A 19,703-nucleotide genomic window follows, 5' to 3' on the forward strand; every position below is an offset into this window, starting at 1 on the left:
GGGGGGGTGTCAGACCCTTCTGCTGACCTGAAGAAGGCCACACACTACATATCATATGTGGTAGCATGTGTGTGCACACAAGCTTATGTGAAACCAGAACTCTATACAGACCAGGCTGTATTCAATCTCAAAGAGATCTGCCTGCCTCTGCTTTCTGAATACAGGGATTAAATGCCATCAGGCTTGGCATCTTATCTCTTAGGTTACATTTTTTATGTACTTATTTTTTATGTATTTATGTATTATGTGGGGACACACACGTGCCATGGCACACAAGTGGAGGTCAGAGGATGGTTTGGGGAGTGGATTCTTTCATGGAACCTGGAACTTATCAGTTGGTTAGACCAGTTAGGGGTTCTGTTCCCATCTCCCCAGAGCTGGGGTTATAGGACTACACTGCAGTGGCTGGCTTCTCTTTTTCCTGGAGCTGAGAACAGAGCCTTGCCCAGCTAGGCAAGTACTCTGCCACTGAGTTCTGGGGATGAAATTTTCAGGTTGGTGTGCATCCTACTGATTAAGCCATTTTACTGCCACTGGGGTTTTCTTGTTTGTTTTGTTTTTGTTTTTCGGTGTGTTTTTTTTTTTTAAAGTGTTATTTATTTCATGAGTGGTTTCCTGCATGCATGTGCACCATGTGGATGCCTGGGGTCCACAGAGTTCAGAAGAGAACATCAGATCTCCTGGAATTGGAGTTCTGTATATTTAGGAGCAGCATGTGGGTGCTGGGATCTTCTGTAAGAGCAACAAGTGTTCTTAACCATTGGGCCATCTCTCTAGCCTGCCACCACCTGCCGTATTTTTTATTTTATTATTTTTTTGAGACAGGATCTCATATACTAGCTCAGGCTGGCCTTGAACTCTGTAGCAGACCTTGAACACCTGATCTTCCTGCCTCAGCCTCCCAAGTGATTGGATCACAAGTCAGGCTAACTTGTAAAGGACGGTCCAGATTAGGATACTGCAGGTGCAGAGATGACCTACCCTGATGTGAGCAGTACCACGCCAGGGCCTGGGATCCTGAACTGAATAAAAAGGAGAAAGAGAGCTGGACACCAGCATTCATCACTCTCTGTATCCTGACTGTCTGTGTGTGTGTGTGTGTGTGTGTGTGTGTGTGTGTGTGTTAGGACACCAGCATTCATCACTCTCTGTATCCTGACTGTCTGTGTGTGTGTGTTAGGACACCAGCATTCATCACTCTCTGTATCCTGACTGTGTGTGTGTGTGTGTGTGTGTGTGTGTGTGTGTGTGTGTGTGTGTGTGTGTGTTAGGGCTCCAGTGTGGAGTTCAGAGGACAATCTTTCAGGAATTTGTTTTCTCTCTCATCTGTGGGTCATGGGAACTTAATAACTCAGGTTATTAGGCTCAGTGGCAAGCACCTTTAAGTGCTAAGCCCTGTTGCCAGTCCCCACTTCCTGAAGTTGCTTTTGTAAGATATTCTGTTGTGGCAACCAGTCATTTAACTAATCCTCTTGGGCACTGATGTTGAGGCCTGAGTAACTTTGTTGTGAGAGTTACAGGTTTGTTTTTTTTGTTTTGTTTTGTTTTTCCAGCATCCCTGGTCCCCACCCACATGGTGTCAAAAACAATTTCCTGCCCTCCAAGTGAGACAGTCAAAAATGAGTCTCCACATACTGTCAAATGTCCCTCAGAGAGGCTGTGGTAGGCTGTATCCTGACAGATGTTCACTAAAGCTGGGAACCTGTAACAATGTTGAGACTATGTGTTGTGATTCAGGATAATCCCTGTGTGGGGGGAAGACTACCTTGGATTACCTGGGCAGACCTAGTTTAGTCACCTAAGTCCTTAAATGAACCAGTAATGTCAGGGGCAGAACCGTGTTACTGGTTCTGGAGGAAGTGGCCACAGTAAAGGTAGGAACTGCAGAGCGAGAGAGGGCAGCTCTCAGGAAGACAGGACAGCAGGCTGAAAATTGCATTGTTTCAGGGGTCACCGTTGAGGCAGCCATACATGCTGAACCCAAAGTCAAGACTAGCCCTGCTGAGAGTCAAGCCGCTAGTGTCCTCCGATGGCCGCTATAGTCATTCTAGATTCTCTTTGCCTGATCCCTTCTACAGGGAACAGAGGCAGAGGGTGCTCAGCTGATCGCACTAGACTCTTGTGTACCTAGTATGCTTCTTCCTCTTTCACCCTACAATGGAGCCTGCGTGACTCAGCAAACCTTTCATTCACACGAATTCTCATCTTTGTAGCTCTGGTTGCTGTGGCAGACACACCTTTACTACAGGCTAATGTTGTGTTCCCCATGATTCATACACTGAAACTATCACCCCTCAGTCCGTAGGGCCTGTGGGATTAGTGCCTTGAAATGATGAAGAGCCTCAGTGAAAGCCAGACTGCTAGTACACGCCTGTAATCCCAGCAGCTGGGACAGAGGCAGGAGGACCAGGAGTTCAAAACCATCTGAAACTACATTCCAAGCTTCAGACCAGTCTGGGATATATGAGGCCAAGTCTGGGAAAAAACCAAAATACAAATTACCCCTTTGTCCTTCCACCATGTTAGAGACACAGAGGCCCTCTGAGAACGTGGAAATGAGCTGTAGACAGATACAAAAATCTCTCTTGCTGCATTGACCTTGGACTTCCAGTCTATGAACAAAAATTCCTGAGTTGAAGAAATGGCTTAATGGCTAGGAGCCCTGGCTGCTCTTCCAGAGGACAAGCATTTCAGATCACAACCTTCTGTAACTCGGGATATGATACCTTCTTCTGCCTTCCACATGCACCATACATATACATGGTGCACAGACACACATGCAGGCAAAAACACCCATATATGTAAAATAAATAATACTATTTTTATTTTATTTATTTATGTATTTGTTTATTTGTTTGTGTTTTTGAGACCAGGATTCTCCATGTAGCCCTGGCTGTCCTGGAACCTACTCTGTAGACCATGCTGGTTTCAAACTCAAGAGTGCACCTGCCTCTGTCTCCTGAGTGCTAGGATTTAAGGCATGCACTAGCATTGCCCAAAACTGCTATTGAAAAAAAAAAAAACTAATTTAAAAAAATAAGTCTTTTATTTTTGAGACAGGGTCTCATGAATATCTGTCTGATCTTGAATTTGATACATACAGATGGGGATGACTCTGAACTCCTGATGCTCCAGACCCCACCTCTGAAGTGCTGGCTGACATTTACAGCAGCCGTGCAATGTCACTTCTGGTTTACGTGGTGCTAGGTTTGAACCCAGAATACTGTGCACGCTGGACTCTATATCTGAGCTACTGCCTCAGCCCCCTTGTTGCTTTTAAACAGTTTTATTAAGTGGCCAAAATGGCCTGGAACTAGTCCCTCAGGATAGACTTGAGTTTGTGGCAATCTCCCCGCCTCACCTCCTTCAACGTTTGGACTACAAGCATGTATGCATTTCCATACTCAGTTTCCTACGGCTTAAAAAGCCAACCAATTCACTTGTATGGTGATGACACACCCCTTTAATCCCAGCATTTGGGAGGCAGAGGCAAGCAGATCTCTGAGTTCAAAGTCAGCCTGGTCTACAGAGAGCGTTCCAGGACAGCCAAGGCTTCACAAAGAAAACCTGTCTCAAACAAAACAAAACAAATCAAAACAGCCACCCAGATCAAGTTTATTTGCATTTCTTTTTTTCTCCTGGGGATCGAATCCAGGACCTTTCTCATTGCTAGGTAAGCAGTCTACCTCTGAACTAACCTCTGGTTAGTTTATGTTATTCTCTTATGGAAATTTGAATGAATTACAAACACTTCCCTGAGGCCTACCCTCTGCTCTGCTCCCTGGATATCACAGGAAAACTATGTCCTTCTATGACAGTAGCATTTGGGTCCTACCAAGAGGGCCACCAACTTGTTCTATTTCCCCAGGTTTTAGCCCCTAGTTCCTGGTGGCAGATCTGGCTCCAGGGCTCTGTGGTACCATTGCTCCCAACTTGGGGACCACTGTCATTTTAGGGCCTTCAGGTAGCTGAGAAATTCCTTTCTTTGACCCCAGCCTCTTCGGGGAAAGCTATTCCCAACAGTACAGGGGAGACCTCAGCAAGACAGTAGCCAAAAGTCCAAAAAGTGGACCAGCCTAAGAGAAGCAGAGGGAGACTTGAGCTTGCACTGGTCACCCTGGATGTGTGCCCTCACACATCTGTCACCTACCTGCCAAGGCCTGCACGGAGGGCTGGTCATGAGTACTCAGCAACTGTGCCTGGATGGTCTCTACCACACGCTTGAACCGACGGCTAGGACCTGAGATAAGATGGGCAATCAGGAAACACAGTGACTGAGAGTTGGAGCAGGCAAGGTCCCTCCATAAGCAAGACTGTCCTCCTTTCGGGTTAATTTTCCTGACTCTGTTGGGACCCACATCAATAACTGGTTCTCCAGATGGATCTTGTCCTTAAGGAATACTTTTGCACCCAGACATCTTCATTTGATTATAGCAATAGGTGTTGGCTTCAATTTAAAATAGATGTTGTCGCTCATTTAACTTTCCTTAAGGATGTGGGGGGCCGGGTTAAAAAAACACGTGAGGGGCTGGAGAGATGACTCAGTGTGCAAGGGCACTGGTCACTCTTCCAGAGGGCTTGAGTTTGATTCTTAGCACCCACACGGTGGCTCACAACTACCTGTAACTCCAGCCCCAGGAAATCTGATACCTTTTTATGGTACACATGTCATGCACAGACATTCATGCAGAAAAAATACCCATACATATAAAATAAACATTTTTTAACATAGAAAAATAAGTGAGAGAAACAAACAAACAAAAGACAAACAAAAAACATCAAAAACAAACAAACAAAACCCCCAACCTAAAACAACAAAAATCTTGGCTGGCAGAATGGTTCAATGGGTAAAAGTATTTGTTGTCAAGTCTTACAACCTGAGTTCAATCCCAGGGGCCCACACAGTTGGAGAGAACTGATTCCCCAAAACTGTCCTTTGACCGCCACGTGATTACTGTGTCACACACACACATTGCAGCCTGATTTAGAAACTCTTAGAGTAAACTCACCTCCTGATCATAACATATTAAAATTGGTTACCAGTAACCAAGAATTGGAAAAAAAACTTATCTCTGCAGTTTTTCCTCTCTCAGGCTAACTCTTGATTGGTCATGGCTGCCTAGAGTTAAAATTCCGAGGCTACAGCTCAGCTGAGTGCAGGAAGAACTCCATGGATAGACTGGTGATGTCTGCTCTGGGTAGGGCCCTGATGCTTGAGGCTAGCATGCTCACTCTTCTATTAGAAGATGGAGATGAAAAGGTAGCAAGAAGCACTCTGTGGTTTTGTTCCCTTTGTGAAATGAGTGATCCCTGATACCCATGAACTATTTTCAAAATACATGTGATGGAAAGACTGGGAAAGGAAAGTGTGTGTGTTGTATGTGTGTTAGGGACAGGGGCACCCACAGAACCAGAGCATTCTGTGCTGATTCCCCTTCTTGCTGCCTTCCTGTGCTGAGATCCTATTTTAGAGATCCCGTTTACCCCAAAGCTGGTCAAGAGGAACTCACCGGAGATGAGAGTGAAGGTGACTGAGTAGATGCCACCTCCACTGCTACCATCTCTTCGGGGTGAGGGTTCTGGACCCTCAGAGGAGCTGATGTCCACCTGGAAGCGGACAGGCTTCTGGAAGACAGAGGGGCCACCGCTGGCCTTGTATTCGGCCCTGAAGCTGGTCTGTGACAGCACACTGTGACTCAGGCTAGGGATCTAGAAGGTAAGAATATAAATAAGGATGAGGTAAATCTAAGGAACAGATGACTGTTCTACACCTGGCTCTGGACAAGGAACAAGGCCCATCACAATGGTAATGGTAAGAGATAACAAAGTAGGCCTTGGGAGGACCCACTGCCCACTGCCTCACCTTCTACAGTTCCTCTGCCCTATGATCAGAAGAATGAATCCTAAATTCATGTGGTCTTTCCTTTCCTCCACAAGTCACATGTCTTAGTAACTGAAAATTCCAAAAGGGCTATGACTGGTAGTAAGTAGGAAGCGTTAAGGTTCATAGAGAAAGTTTTCTCCTCAGATCTTTTGGCATGGCATGGTGACTCGCTCATTTTTCATTGGTACTCAGGAACCTGTTAAACGTTTATTTATTTATAATGTATACATCATACAGTTTTCTGCCTGCATGTACTCCTGCAGGCCAGAAGAGGGCACCAGATCTGATTATAGATAGTTGTGAGCCACCATGTGGTTGCTGGGAATTGAACTCAGGACCTCTGGAAGAGCAGACAGTGCTCTTAACCTCTGAGCCATCTTTCCAGCCCTGTTATTTAGGTTCTTTTTTTTTTTTTAAAAGGATTTATTTTATTTTATTTGAGTACACTGTAGCCGTCTTCAGACACACCAGAAGAGGGCATCAGATCCCATTACAGATGGTCGTGAGCCACCATGTGGTTGCTGGGATTTGAACTCAGGACCCCTGGAAGAGCAGCCAGTGCTCTTAACCTCTGAGCCATCTCTCCAGCCCCCGTTATTTAGGTTCTTTATTCACTGCTTTTAGGCTGTGGGCCCAATCATCTGTTCCTGCCTCCCTGTGCCATAGTAACCAAGTCCACCTCTTGCTGGAAAACTACAAATCCCATGAATCTCAGAAGTAAGTCAGGCCAGGGATAGTGTTAGGGTGGTGTAGCTTTGCGGTCAATAGGGATGCCAGGACTCTCACCGACAGAAAGGCATGGACAATGTCCGCTTTGATGCTGCTGAGAGGTTTGTCCTTTAGCACGAGGAATATTTGTTCTTCTTTGTCCAAGGAGATGAAATTCCCGAACCAGGAGCGTTTTGCCAGCCTGGGTGGAAGGGGACAGATAGAAGGAGGAGGGTCAAGAAGACACTAAGAGACAAGTCCCCTTGGTTCCCACTTAGTTCCTTCCCTTGTTGAACTCACTCTGGAGAGGATTCTGGTGTCAAACTGGACATCTCCTCAGCGGTAGGGACTAGTTTGGGAGAGGAGAGAGTAGTCAGCACTTACTTATTATTTATCATCCAGCACCCTGTGGGTTCAGTCATCTCCCAAATGGCAAACCCTAACTCCAGTAGTCTGATCTAGTCCTTCAGGATAGGCAGTGGTGCTACCAGGGTGGATACTAAGTCCCTATGGACCAATGAGTAGGCAACCAAGAAGAGTACACTGTGGCAGGACATGTTCCCATGTCCCTCCAGCCCCCAAACCTGTCTCTCTCCAAACTTTATCATCGGTATTCGTGTTGGGACTTGGGAAGCAGGCTCTTTCCTAAAGACCCCCAAGAAATTTCCCGTATGACAAGACGTTTAGCCCCTCCTAACCACATTAGAATCCAGCAGTTGCCAAACCCAGACCAGCATCTGCTGAGACCCTTACCCTGCATCTTGCGCCGGTGGAAGCGAGGGGAGCCCAGGAAGCTGTTGCGGATGGAGTTGAGACGACTTCTCCAGGCGGCTCCCCCGACGCCACCGCCTGGGCTGGGAGGTGGTGTAGTTCCTGGAGTCCCGGTAGGGCTGGCTCGAGGCGTGTGCAGAGGTGAGTGCAAGGGGGTTCCGCCGGAGGAGCGCGGGGAGCCTGGTGGTCCAGGCAAGGGCGTGGAACGGGCACTGGGAGGTGGTGGCTGCTCTCCAGCGCCCCCACCTCTGGGGCCCCGAGAAGGCAGCGTCTGTGTTTTGGAAGTTGGGGAGCCTCCACCTCTAGCCTCATCTCCAACGCCTGGCTCCGGTGAGAAGGAAAAGACCGGACTCTGTAGACAAGTAGGACCTAGTGAGAATTCGGACTTCAACTTCCCGGAGGGAATTGTGTTTGGGAGTATTACTAGCACAGACTCGCTGGGGAGGACTGCAAGACATGCTGGGAGTTGTAGTTCAATCAGCCCCACCCACGCTCTGGATTTGAGGCACATGCACTGTCTCCAACCAACCCACTAAGGCTGCCAAGCAGAGACTGGCATGCTGAAGGTACTCAAAGAACTTCTGATAAATGATTAAAACCCCCCAGGCATATACAAACCCAACCCTGAGAAGAAAAAATGGTGTCTTTGACACTTCTTGGGCAAGAATGTCTCATGGAACTGTATTTTCTGTTGATTTCTCTTAATTCTTTGAGGGTCTAGTCTTACCCTTGGGCTGCTTAGAGGGCTGGAGGACAGACCAGTGGATGCTCCACTGACGCTGCGGGATCTGTTTACAGGGTTAAAAAAAATTATCTGAGAGTGTTTCAGAAGGTTCAGCTGTTTCTCCATTTCCATGTCCTCCCAGATGAGGGACCAGGCACAGGAGGTTGCAATGCTCTGCTCCCTCTATATTCTGGGACTGAAGATTCTTCCAGAGGGGACAGCCTCTCTCTCACCTCTGACTGTGCTGGGCCATCTCCAAGGCCCTTCTGGTAGGCACTGGAGAGCCACCACTCCCAGCATCTGTGATGCTGAGGACTTCCATGGACTTCCGCTCTGGCCTCCGTTTCCCGTGTCTGCTCAGCATGGGGGAATCCACACGCTTCCGAGGTGGGTCTGAGGGAGAGTTAGTCACCCACCCAGTAGGTAAGTTTGCCCAGGTATACACAGAATATATATGACTGCCTTGTAAACAGATGGGGAAACTAAGACCCAGAGCAGAGAGAGGTTCTCATGTCTAGTTGTCTAAACATAGACTTCCAGGGCCTACAGCATCCTCCTCCCTCAGGAATCCTAGGATCTGGACTGCCCTATCTGTCTTCTTACCAACATCATTCCGAGGAGGCAGGTCCTGGTCTTCACAGCTAGGGTACCGCTCTTTCCGATCCAAAAGCAAATAATAGATCATCTTTTCTTGGTTTTCCCTAAGACAGGGAAGAGGGAGGCGGTTAAGGGAGGACCGAGGTCAGCAACAGTACCCAGGGCTGGAGAGATGGATAAAGGTGCTTGCTACTAAAGTTTGATCCCTGGGACCCACATGGTGGAGAGAGAGGACCAAGCTCCTGCCAAGTTATCCTCTGGTCTTTACACCCTCCTCCCATACATAATTAAAAGCAATGAAAAACAAAACAACCATGTAAATGAGGAAGTTTGTATCTGAATAAGACCTCCTCTTCCTTCCTCCTCCCCTCCCTCCTCCCCTCCCTCCTCCCCTCCCTCCTCCCCTCCCTCTCTCCTTCTCTCCCTCCCTCTTCTCTCCCTCCCTGCCATCTGCTGTGGCTCTTCCAGCTCAGGCCACCTCATAGATCTGCCCCCATATCCAAGGGCACAAGTGCAGGCCTTCTCCCGTGGACCAAGGAGCCCAGACCCCCGTCCTTCTCCTTTAGACTTTCGAGCCCACTGCACCACAGTCCCTCCAGTCCAAGCCCCTAGCTGTCCTCCCTCAGACACAGGTGTTCAGGTCTTATTTCTCTTTTTGGACCCAGAATGTAATTTTTTCACATAAGCCAACATAGTTGGCTTCCTATGGTCCAATGTACATCACGACTTAAGTACTTATTAAGTTCTAAGTAACGAAGACACCATCCATGCCTGTCTCAGCATTAATACTTTCTCTGAGTATTTCCAGACTGCAATTGCTCCCTAAATTTTGTCCCTAAAAGTGGATGCAGCTCGCCCCCTTCAGGCTACATAGGGAACTGCCACAACCCATTCATCCAGTATAGTGGGGGCACTGCTGAAAAGGATTTTAGGAGCTCTTACTCCTCACTTCGCAGTTCTCTGTGTAGCCGCTCGCGGTCTCTGAAGCAGCCCAGAGACGCCATGCTTTCCAGAACGTCAGGGTCCAGCTCGCCATTGGAAGGCAGGCTCCGCATAGCTACTCTGCGGCCTGGGGCTGGCTCCAGGCAAGGGTCTGGTTCGTGTTTCCCGCCCCTGGAATGGTGCAGGAACAAATGCTTTGGAGAAAATAGCATCTGAAATAGAGCCTTTATCATCCTAGGTTTATGTCCTATGCCCAGACTACTCATCCCAGGATCTGGAGATTCTGGCTCTCCAGCTTTACTTCCTTAGACTCAGGGGGTCCAGTTCTCTGACTCAAGAGTGCTGGATTCTCCACACCCGCCTCTGGTCTCCACACCCTGGCCTCTTTTTAGCTTTGTCCTCTGCCTGTACTCTGAAGTTTCAGACTGTAGTTCCCTCCATCCCACCCCACCATCAGGAACATGGCATCCCACCCTCCACCTTTCTCTCTATTCTGACCCCAGTGCCCTACCTCCCGCAGGTACCCAACTGCTCAATTCCCTCCTACTCACAGATACCAAGGATGTTTCTGAATTTGCTCCAGCTGTGAAGGGGTGGGTCACAGAGAAGCAGAAATTAGGTCATATACAAACAGAGGGTGAGCAATTAAGTAAAATTGATTAGCATTGGCTCTGGGAGGTCACTGACCCATCATTTCCCAATCTGAGGCAGAGTGATATCATGTCTGCCCCTAGTGGTGGTAAAGCACCTGTAGACTGACCATTTTTAAGAGACACCCCCCCTTCCCCCGTAGCAGTTTCCTGCATGCACAGTGCCAGCATTTTCAACCCCTGCCTCAACTCTCAACCCGCCGTGCCCAAGGCCTGAGATCCCTGGTCTAACTTGGGAATGATTGTCTAGTTTTTAGGTTTTACTGGTTCTTGGGCTTGTCACTTAACCGACAAACTCAGTCAATCCCAGGATTTACAGGCAGGCCCAGGAAGCTCTCTTAGGATTCTGCCATCTCAGGAACATTTCTCTTCCACCAGTTCCTCCCTGCTTACACTGAGCCTTTTCTCGGGCTCCACTTCAATCATCCCTCTCAGGAGGCTCTGGCAGTCTGGAGGGATGAAGTGCGGCATGTGGAAGACACCACGTTTCACCTTCTCTAGTAGCTGTCGTAGGTTGTCATCATCGAAGGGCAGCGCCCCCTGTGCAAGACATCATCAAGAACCCTGAGGTCAGTGGTTCTCAACCTGTGGGCTGCAGCCCTTTGTGGGGTTATAGGCATGCACCACCAGGACCAGTTTATGTAGTTCGGGGATGGAACCAGAGGCTTCATGTGTCCCGGGCAAGCAATCCACCAAGTGAGCAACACCATTGGGTCTTTCTTTATGGCAGTGTTTCTCAACCTGTGGGTCATGACCCCATTGGCAGGTCAAATGACCTTCTCACAGAGGTCGTCTAACACCATCAGAAAACACAGATGTTTGCATTTCAGTTAGTAACAGTAGTAAAATCACAGCTATGGAGTAGCAACCAAAACAACTTTACAGTCGGGGGTCACCACAACTGTACATGAAGAACCATACAAAGGGCCAGAGCTTCGGGAAGACTGAGTGTCACTGCCTTAGGTGGAGCTTAAGACTGTCCAGGTGATGGGCTGGAGAGACGGCTCAGTGGTTAAGAGCACTGACTGCTCTTCCAGAGGTCCTGAGTTCAACTCCCAGCAACCACATGGTGGCTCACAACCATCTGTAATGGGATTCTATGCCCTCTTCTGGTGTGTCTGAAGACAGCTACAGTGTACTCACATAGATATAATCTTTAAAAAAAGATTGAGAGTTTGGGAGGACACTTAGTATCCTCACCTACATGGGCTGGAGATGTAGTCCAGCTGTTGAAGTGCTTGCCTAACTTCCATGAAGCCCTGGGTCCCACTCCCAGCACCAGTGTGGTGACACAGGCCTACAACCCCAGAACCTGGGAGGTAGAGGCAGGAGGATCAGAAGTTCAAGATCATTTCCGGTTACATAGTGAGCTTGGGGCCAGCCTAGGTGATTTTACACACTGCTACAAACAAAAGCCACATTAAAACCAAACAGGAACAAAACAAAAATACATCAAAACCAAAATAATCCTCGATCTAAATCCTCATGCACACCTTCAACCCCATCACTCGGGAGGCAGAGGCAGGTTGATCTTTGTGAGTTTGAGGCCAGCCTGGTCTACAGAGCAAGTTCTAGGACAGCCCAGGTTAGAGAGAGAAACCCTGTCTTGGAAGGCAAAAAACAAAAAATATTAAAAAAAATCTAGTGATTTATTTTTATTTATGTACTTTGGTATTCTGCCTGCATATCCTGTGTGAGGGTGTCAGATCCCTTGGAACTGGAATTACAGTTGTGAGCCACCATATAGGTGCTCAGAATTGACCCAGGTTCTCTGGAAGAGGATCTAGTGCTCTTAACTGCTGAGCCACCTTTCCATCTCCAAATTTGTTTTTATTTAGATGTGTGTGTGTGTGTGTGTGTGTGTGTGTGTGTGTGTGTGTGTGTGCGCGCGCGCAGGTACTTTTGGAAGCCAGAAGAGGGAATCAGATCCTTTGGAGCTGGAATTATAGGCATTTACGAAGTGCCTGATGAGGATACTGGGACTTGACCTCACGTCTTCTGGAAGGGCAGTGAATGCTCTTAGCCACTAAGCCATCTCTCTAGCCCATAATCCATATATAAGTAAATAATGAATAGCCACACCAATAAAACAAGTGGGAGAGCCCAGGATGGTGTAATTCTAGTGCTCAGGAGGCAGAGGCAGCTGGATCTCTGTGGGTTTGAGGCCAGTCTGGTGTATACAGTGAGTTCTAAGCCAGCCATGGTTACCAGTGACACCCTGTCTCAAACTAGCTAACTAGCTAACTAACAAAGAGGCCCTGGTGGGGTAGTACATACCTTCAATTCCAGAACTTGGTAGAATGGCAGGCAACCTCGCTTGGTTGGAAGCCACCCTACCTGGTCTAAATACAAGGACCCTGTCTGAAACAAACATCAAACACACAAACAAGGAAGAAAGAAAGAAAGAAAAAAAAAAGGGGAGGGACGGCTGGGAATGTGTTCAGTTGGCAGTAGAGAGCTTTTCTACCAGGCAGAAAGTTGTGCATAATTCCCAGCACTGCATAAACGGGACATGGAACCGACACCTGTAGCCCTAGCCCTGGGACGAGGTAGAACAGGAGGATCAGATGCTCAGTGTCATCTCCAGTTACAATGAGGTCAAGGCCAGCCTGGGCTATGTGAGAACCTGTCTCAAATAGGGCCCTGACATGATATATAACCCAGGCATGCGCTGCCGAGCCTATGCACCAGAGTTGATCCCTGGGACCTACATGGTGAAGGGAAGAATTGCCTCCTGCTAGCTGTCCTCTGACCTCACCCATGCCTTGGATACCATTTTGAGTGCACACACCTCCTCTCCTCAAATAAATATGTGTTTAAAATAACAAAGAAAATAAGGAGAAACGGGGAAAATACAGGTGGAATGGATGAAGTAATGTTCAGGATTGGGACAGAGCAAGAAAGGGGTCTGGCTTGACCTAAGGCACCAGAGGAGGATTCTTGGGAGAGATTGAGTCTGAGGGCTTTCCCAAATGTTTTAAATGGTTGACCCTGGTATCGAGGGGCATGGACAGAATGCAGGTAGATGGGGAGAGGACACTCTCTTACTGGTCTTGAAGTCACACAGCTTGCCTTTGGCTCTGGTGCCTGATGGCACTGGCAGTGAGCCTCAGCTTCTCGCCTCTGTGTAAGGGATGTAAGGATTCTATTGGGAAAGGCTACGGGACGGATTAAAAATATCAGCCACAGCACAGCTGATCCTCACTACTCTTGGAAGTCCAATTTTATATAATCACTGTGATCAGAAAGTGAGTCCTGGAAGAGTGGGTCCTTGCTTCTGCTCAAAGCTAGGCTCCTTCTACTCTCTGCTCACAACCTTTTTCACGAAGGTCGGTCATTACTCTAAGTTGTTTGTAATGTGCTTTTTGTTGCTTGTCTGTTTGCAGGACTGGAGGGGGGACCCTGGGATCTTGCATTTAATTTAAATCTTCATAATTGTTGGTACTATAATTATTCACATGTAATTATTCAGTTTACACAATTATTTGATGAGGAGGACTGAGGCTTACACAAAGAGAGTGACTTACATGTCCAAGATGAGCAAGTAGTGATCTGAGCTCTGTTCTTTCCCTACTGATGACAAAAGGCTGAGTGTTGGGTCTGGAGATCTAGCCCAGTGGGTAGAGAGCTTGTCTAGTATACACAAAGCCCTGGGTTCAACTTCCAGCATGGTATCTACCTAGCCTTTAATCCCAGCATTTGGGAGGCAGAGGCAGGGGAAATTTGAGTTCAAGACCAGCCAAGTCTAGAGTGAGTTCCAGGATAGCCAGGGCTACACAGAAAAACCCTGTCTCAAAACCAAAGATAAACCAACCAATCAAACAAGCAAAAAACAAAACAAAACAACAACAATAAACCCCCCAAAACCCAAATGTGTCTGGAGAGATGGCTCATCAGTTAGGAGCACTTGCTGCTCCCACAGGGGTCTGGGTTTGACTCTCAGCATCTACATGCTGTCCTCATAATCGCCCATAATTCCAGTTCCAGGGGATTCAGACGCCTTTCCTAGCACCCACCGGCACCAGGCAAGCATATAGTTCATAGATAGATGCAGGCAAAACCCTGCATCTATACATGGAAAAAAAATCTTAAAAAGAAACAAACACTCTTGGGGGTTGGAGAGATGGCTCAGTAGTTAAGAGCACAGACTGCTTTTCCAGGGGACCCAAGTTCGGTTCCCAGCACCTACATGAGGACGTTTATAACCACCTCTAAGTCCAGCTCCAGGGAGTCTGACACCCTCTTTTAGTTCACACACACACACACACACACACACACACACACACACACACACACACACACTAAAAAATAAACCTTAATTAAGAAATGCTCAGAAGAAAGCTTGCTGCTGGACATGGTGGTGCACCCCTTTAATCTCAGCACTCAGAAAGCAGAGGCAGGTGGCTCTCTGTGAGTCAGAGGCTTGGTCTACAAAGGGAGTCTAGGACAGCCAGGGCTACATAGAGAAACCCTGTCTCAAAAAACAAAAACAAAAACAAAAGAGAGAGAGAGAGAGAAAGTTTGCTTTAAATGAATTAAGGGTTTATGACAGGCCAGCCCTGGGTCTTCAGAGTCAACTAAACAAATGCACGAAGATGAAAGTGACTGACATGAGCCCCGACCTGGAGGGAAGACAAGGCTTCAAGAATTATGCAACAAAATACATACTGAGAGCCCAGACCATGGCCAGGAAGAAGGACACTTATAGCAAGACCCACCTGGGGAAGGGGTGAGAGAGGGCAGAGGGAGGCTCTGGGAAGTGTGTGTGAGAAATGACCACGGGGCTGAGGGTTTACAGCAGTGTTGCTATCTACTAGGTGAACCACAGAACTGGTAAGGATGGAGGCCCGTTCTAGGCCTAGCATGTAAAGCCCTGGGTTTAGTCGCTAATGCTGCACAAACCAAGTGTGGTGGTACACATCGGTGACCTAAACATTTGGGAGGTAAAGGCAGGAGAATCAGGAGTTCAAAGCCACCTTTGCCTATCCATGAGTTTAAGGCTAGCCTGGGAGACATGGTACACTGCCTGACCCTCTCTGTATCAGTGCTTCTCAACCTGTGGGCGGCACCCCTTTGGGGGGTCAAACAACCTACCCCTAGGGGTTGCCTAAGACCACACAGATATTGACATTACAATTCATAACAGCAGCAAAATACAGTTATGAAGTAGCGATGAAAATAATGGTCGGGGGGACCATGACATGAGGAGCTGTGTTAAATAAAGGGCTGCATCATTACGAAGGTTGAGAACCACTGCTCTCTATAAAAATACACACATATATGCGGGAGATGTCACACACATATCCATACACATACATGGGAGAGATCATACATATATGTTTACATTTATGGGATCACAATACATATATTTGAGAAATATACATATACACACACACATGAGAAAAAAAATATATGTATCTCCATTCAGTCACACATGCATACAAATATTTAAGAGATTACACACACACATGCAGGCACACATGCACACATATACCTGTACTGGTGCACGATTATACACACACACACACATACATACTTTTTCTCTCTCTCTTTCTAAGATGTGGCGGGGGGTGTGGTGAGGTGGGGGGAGGATGCATGTAAGGTTCTATGCTCCGCTTGGTGACACTGTTCTACAGATACAGTGGTAGCAGCAAAAGGTGCCTCACCACAAGCAGGGCAAACAGGATGACTCCACAGCTCCACATGTCTGCCCGGCGGCCATCATACTTCTCCCCCTGAAAGGGCAAGAGTTGTCATTTCAACAGCATTTCTGTCCCACTGTCCACTCCTCTTAACCTCCCCGTACCCTTCACTCACCTTGATCACCTCTGGACATGCGTAATGGGGGGACCTGGAGAAAGAGAAGGATAGGGAGACAGCAAGAAGAGGCTATGAGCCCCAGCCAGCTTCTTTCCTTCCCAGGAGCTCATCGTGGAGGGACTCCCACTCACCCACAGCTGGTCTCCAGGAGGCTGTCCCCCACCTGCAGGGACGCCATGCCAAAGTCTGCGATGCGGATGTTGTTTTTCTCATCCAGCAGCAGGTTCTCTGGCTTCAGGTCCCTGTGACTAAGGCAGACAGGTAGGATTCAGCTTTGGATGCTCCAGGAAAGCCCATCCTCACTCACTCAGTGTCTCTTAAAGTGAGATTCTTTCATGTAGCTCAGGCTAACTTCACACTGATTATGTAGTTGAGGATAGCCTTGAAGTCCTGGTCTTCTTGCCTTTATCTCTTATGTTCTGGGAATACAAATATGTCCTATCAAGCTTGACGTGTGTGTGTGTGTGTGTGTGTGTGTGTGTGTGTGTGTGTGTGTGTGTGTGTGAGAATCATGCTACAAAGACTCAAACTGACATCTAATTTGAATCGATTTTTCTGCCTTACTCTCACAGGTACTGAGATAACAGGCATATGCCATCGTGCCCGATTCTTGCTCCTTTTTGAGTATGTGCATGTACCTATGTATGTGCATGTACCTATGTATGGGCATGTACCTATGTATGTGCATGTACCTATGTATGTGCATGTACCTATGTATGGGCATGTACCTATGTATGGGCATGTACCTATGTATGGGCGTGCCCGGGAAGCAACAAGTTGACATCCAGCATCTTCCTCGCTTGCTCTCTACTGTGCTTTTATTGTTTGCTTGTTTTTCTTTTCTTTTCTTTTCTTTTCTTTTCCTTCCTTTTCTTTTCTTTCTTTTTTTTTTTTTTTTTGTTTTTGTTTTGTTTTGTTTCAGAGCTGGGGACTGAACCCAGGGCCTTGCGCCTCCTAGGCAAGCGCTCTACCACTGAGCCAAATCCCCAACCCCATTGCTTGTTTTTCAAGGCAGATTTTTTCTGTCTGCCCTGGATTGGGTTACCTAGCTTCATATTATACTTCCTAAGTCTATTCAGCTTTCTCTTTTTCCTTTCCTTTCTTTCTTTCAAATTATTTTGTTTTATGTGGATGAGTATTTTGCCCATATGTATGTATTGGCACCATGCAGGTAGATGCCTGGTGCCTGAAGAGGTCGGAGGAGGGTGTTGATCTCCTGAAAATGGAGTTGTGATTGTGAGCTACCGTTTAGGTGCAGAAAATTGGACCTAGGGCTTGTTAAAGAGCAGCTAGTGCTTGCAACCTCTGAGCATCTCTATGGCCTCAACTTAAAACTCACTTATTGATTTATTAAGACAGGGTCTTACTATGACGCCCTAGGCTCTCCTGGAAGTCAATGTATAAGACCAGGCTGTCGCTGAACTCATAGAGATCTACATGCTTCTGCCTCCAGAATTATGTACTGTCACATCCACCCTGCACTAGTTATTAGAAATATAGGGGTTGGGGATTTAGCTCAGTGGTAGAGCGCTTGCCTAGGAAGCGCAAGGCCCTGGGTTCGATCCCCAGCTCCGAAAAAAAAGAACCAAAAAAAAAAAAAGAAATATAAACGTTGGGCCATTGAGATAGCTCAGCAGCTAGCAGTCTTTGCTGCCAAGCCTGATGACCTACAGTTGATCTCTAGAAGCCACATGAAGGAAGAACTCAAAAGTTGTCTTCTGACCTCGACATGTGGGTCATGGCACCTGCACCCTTCCCCCAGTAAATAAATAAATAAATAAGTAAGTAAGTTTTGTTTGTTTTTGTTTTTTTTTTTTTTTAGAAAAGAGAAATAAAATACAGCAAGGTATGGTGGCTCATGTATGTGATCTTAGCATTCTGAAGGCTGAGTCAGGAGGATTGGTATGAGTTCCAGGCCAACCTGGGCTACACTGTGAGATTCTGTCTTACTACTCCCCAAAATTTTAAAATTTTAAAATACTTCCATATCAACTCCCCACCCCCACCCCGCAAAAAATAAAAACAGCAACAACAAAACAGTTTCTCTATGTAGTCCTGGCTGTCCTGGGACTTGCTCTGTAGACCATAATGACCTCGAACTCAGAGATCTGACTGCCTCTGCCTCCCAAGTGCAATGATTAAAGGCATGCACCACCATGCCCAGCTATTACTATTGTCGATGTTGTTATTAGGAGTGCATATCAAGTAATTTTTTTTTAAACTTTTTAAAGATCTACCTGTTTTTCCCTCTTGAGTGCTGGGCCACAAAATGCTTCAAGTAATTAAAAAAAAAAAAAAAAAAAGAAGGGCTGGAGAGATGGCTCAGTGGTTAAGAGCACTAACTGCTCTTCCAGAGGTCCTGAGTTCAAATCCCAGCAACCACATGGTGGCTCACAACCATCTGAATAAGATCTGATATCCTCTTCTAGTGTGCATGAAGATACTGACAGTGTACTCACATACATAAAATAAATAAATGTTTAAAAAAAAAGGAAAGGAAAGGAAAGGCATTGCTACTCATTGTTATTCAAAGCAGACAACTACTTCCTTACTCAGGACCTTTCCTTTTTTTTTCTTTTTTTTCGGAGCTGGGGACCAAACCCAGGGCCTTGTGCTTGCTAGGCAAGCACTCTACCACTGAGCTAAATCCCCAACCCCCCTCAGGACCTTTCTATTCCTGGACCAAACTCCTCAAGATTTAAGGGTCAAATATGGAGGGAAATGGGATGTAGAATTCTGTAGTTTGCAGGTGTCTAGTGAGGTCAGAGATACTTCATCTTCCTGGATCCTGGAGCTGGACTTACAGCAGTTACGAGGCTTCAGATGTGGGAGGCGGGACTTGAACTTGGATCCTCTGCATTACATGTTCTAGCCACTGAGAGATCGCTTTAGCCATACCTAAAGATAGGGTCTTTCGGGGTTGGGGATTTAGCTGAGTGGTAGAGTGCTTGCCTAGTAAGCACAAGGCCCTGGGTTCGGTTCCCAGCTCCAAAAAAAGAAAAGAAAAAAAAAAAAAGATAGGGTCTTTCTGTGGAGCCCTGGCTGGGCTCGAATCCTTATATAGACCTTGCTGGTATCAAACTCTCAATAGGGCTTCTGCCTCCGTCTCCTGGGCGATAGGACTACAGGTATGGATCCCTCACCCTAAATGCTACATGCATCATCTCTTGTCTGGGTTAAAGGTAGGTAGGTCATTGAGGAAAAGAAGTATCTGTCTGTAGAGATACTCATGTCATAAACATGAACTGCAATTCTTACCTCACATCAAACAATTATTAACTCAAAAGGGACCCTGGGTTTAAATGCAAGAGCTAAAACTGTATAGCTTCTAGAAGAAACCATTGGATAGAACTCTAGTGACCTTGACTTAGTTATAAGTAGCACAGAAGTGCTGGGAAGATGGCTGGGGGTGTGGGAGACGACTTGCTTCCAGACCTGATGACCTCAGTTGGATCTCTAGGACCCACAAGTGGACAGGACAGGCTCCTAAAAATTGTCATATGACCTCCACATGCATACTGTTGCACACTTGTGCACACTTTCTCTCACACACACCATAAAAAATGTACAAAACATGAAAAACAGCTAGAGCTGTGTGTGGTGGTAC

The 19,703-nt window shown here is 46.9% G+C and overlaps 1 protein-coding gene across 3 annotated transcripts in view; it reads right to left on the reverse strand.

The window, feature by feature from the left end:
* Positions 1-19,703, reverse strand: part of Brsk1 (BR serine/threonine kinase 1) — a 30,655-nt gene that overhangs the window by 1,348 nt on the left and 9,604 nt on the right. For all 3 annotated transcript variants that reach the window (XM_063270832.1, XM_006228283.4, NM_001127337.1), the window contains 14 exons: positions 16,228-16,344; positions 16,094-16,127; positions 15,943-16,011; positions 10,670-10,816; positions 10,178-10,209; positions 9,627-9,797; positions 8,691-8,788; positions 8,321-8,480; positions 8,091-8,151; positions 7,346-7,715; positions 6,893-6,941; positions 6,671-6,794; positions 5,511-5,709; positions 4,151-4,240 (listed from right to left, as the gene is read on the reverse strand). In XM_063270832.1, coding sequence (XP_063126902.1) covers positions 4,151-4,240; positions 5,511-5,709; positions 6,671-6,794; positions 6,893-6,941; positions 7,346-7,715; positions 8,091-8,151; positions 8,321-8,480; positions 8,691-8,788; positions 9,627-9,797; positions 10,178-10,209; positions 10,670-10,816; positions 15,943-16,011; positions 16,094-16,127; positions 16,228-16,344 — 1,721 coding nt within the window. The remainder of the gene's footprint in view (positions 1-4,150; positions 4,241-5,510; positions 5,710-6,670; positions 6,795-6,892; positions 6,942-7,345; positions 7,716-8,090; positions 8,152-8,320; positions 8,481-8,690; positions 8,789-9,626; positions 9,798-10,177; positions 10,210-10,669; positions 10,817-15,942; positions 16,012-16,093; positions 16,128-16,227; positions 16,345-19,703) is intronic.

Source organism: Rattus norvegicus, chromosome 1 (assembly GCF_036323735.1).
Source record: "Rattus norvegicus strain BN/NHsdMcwi chromosome 1, GRCr8, whole genome shotgun sequence".
NCBI lineage: Eukaryota > Metazoa > Chordata > Mammalia > Rodentia > Muridae > Rattus > Rattus norvegicus.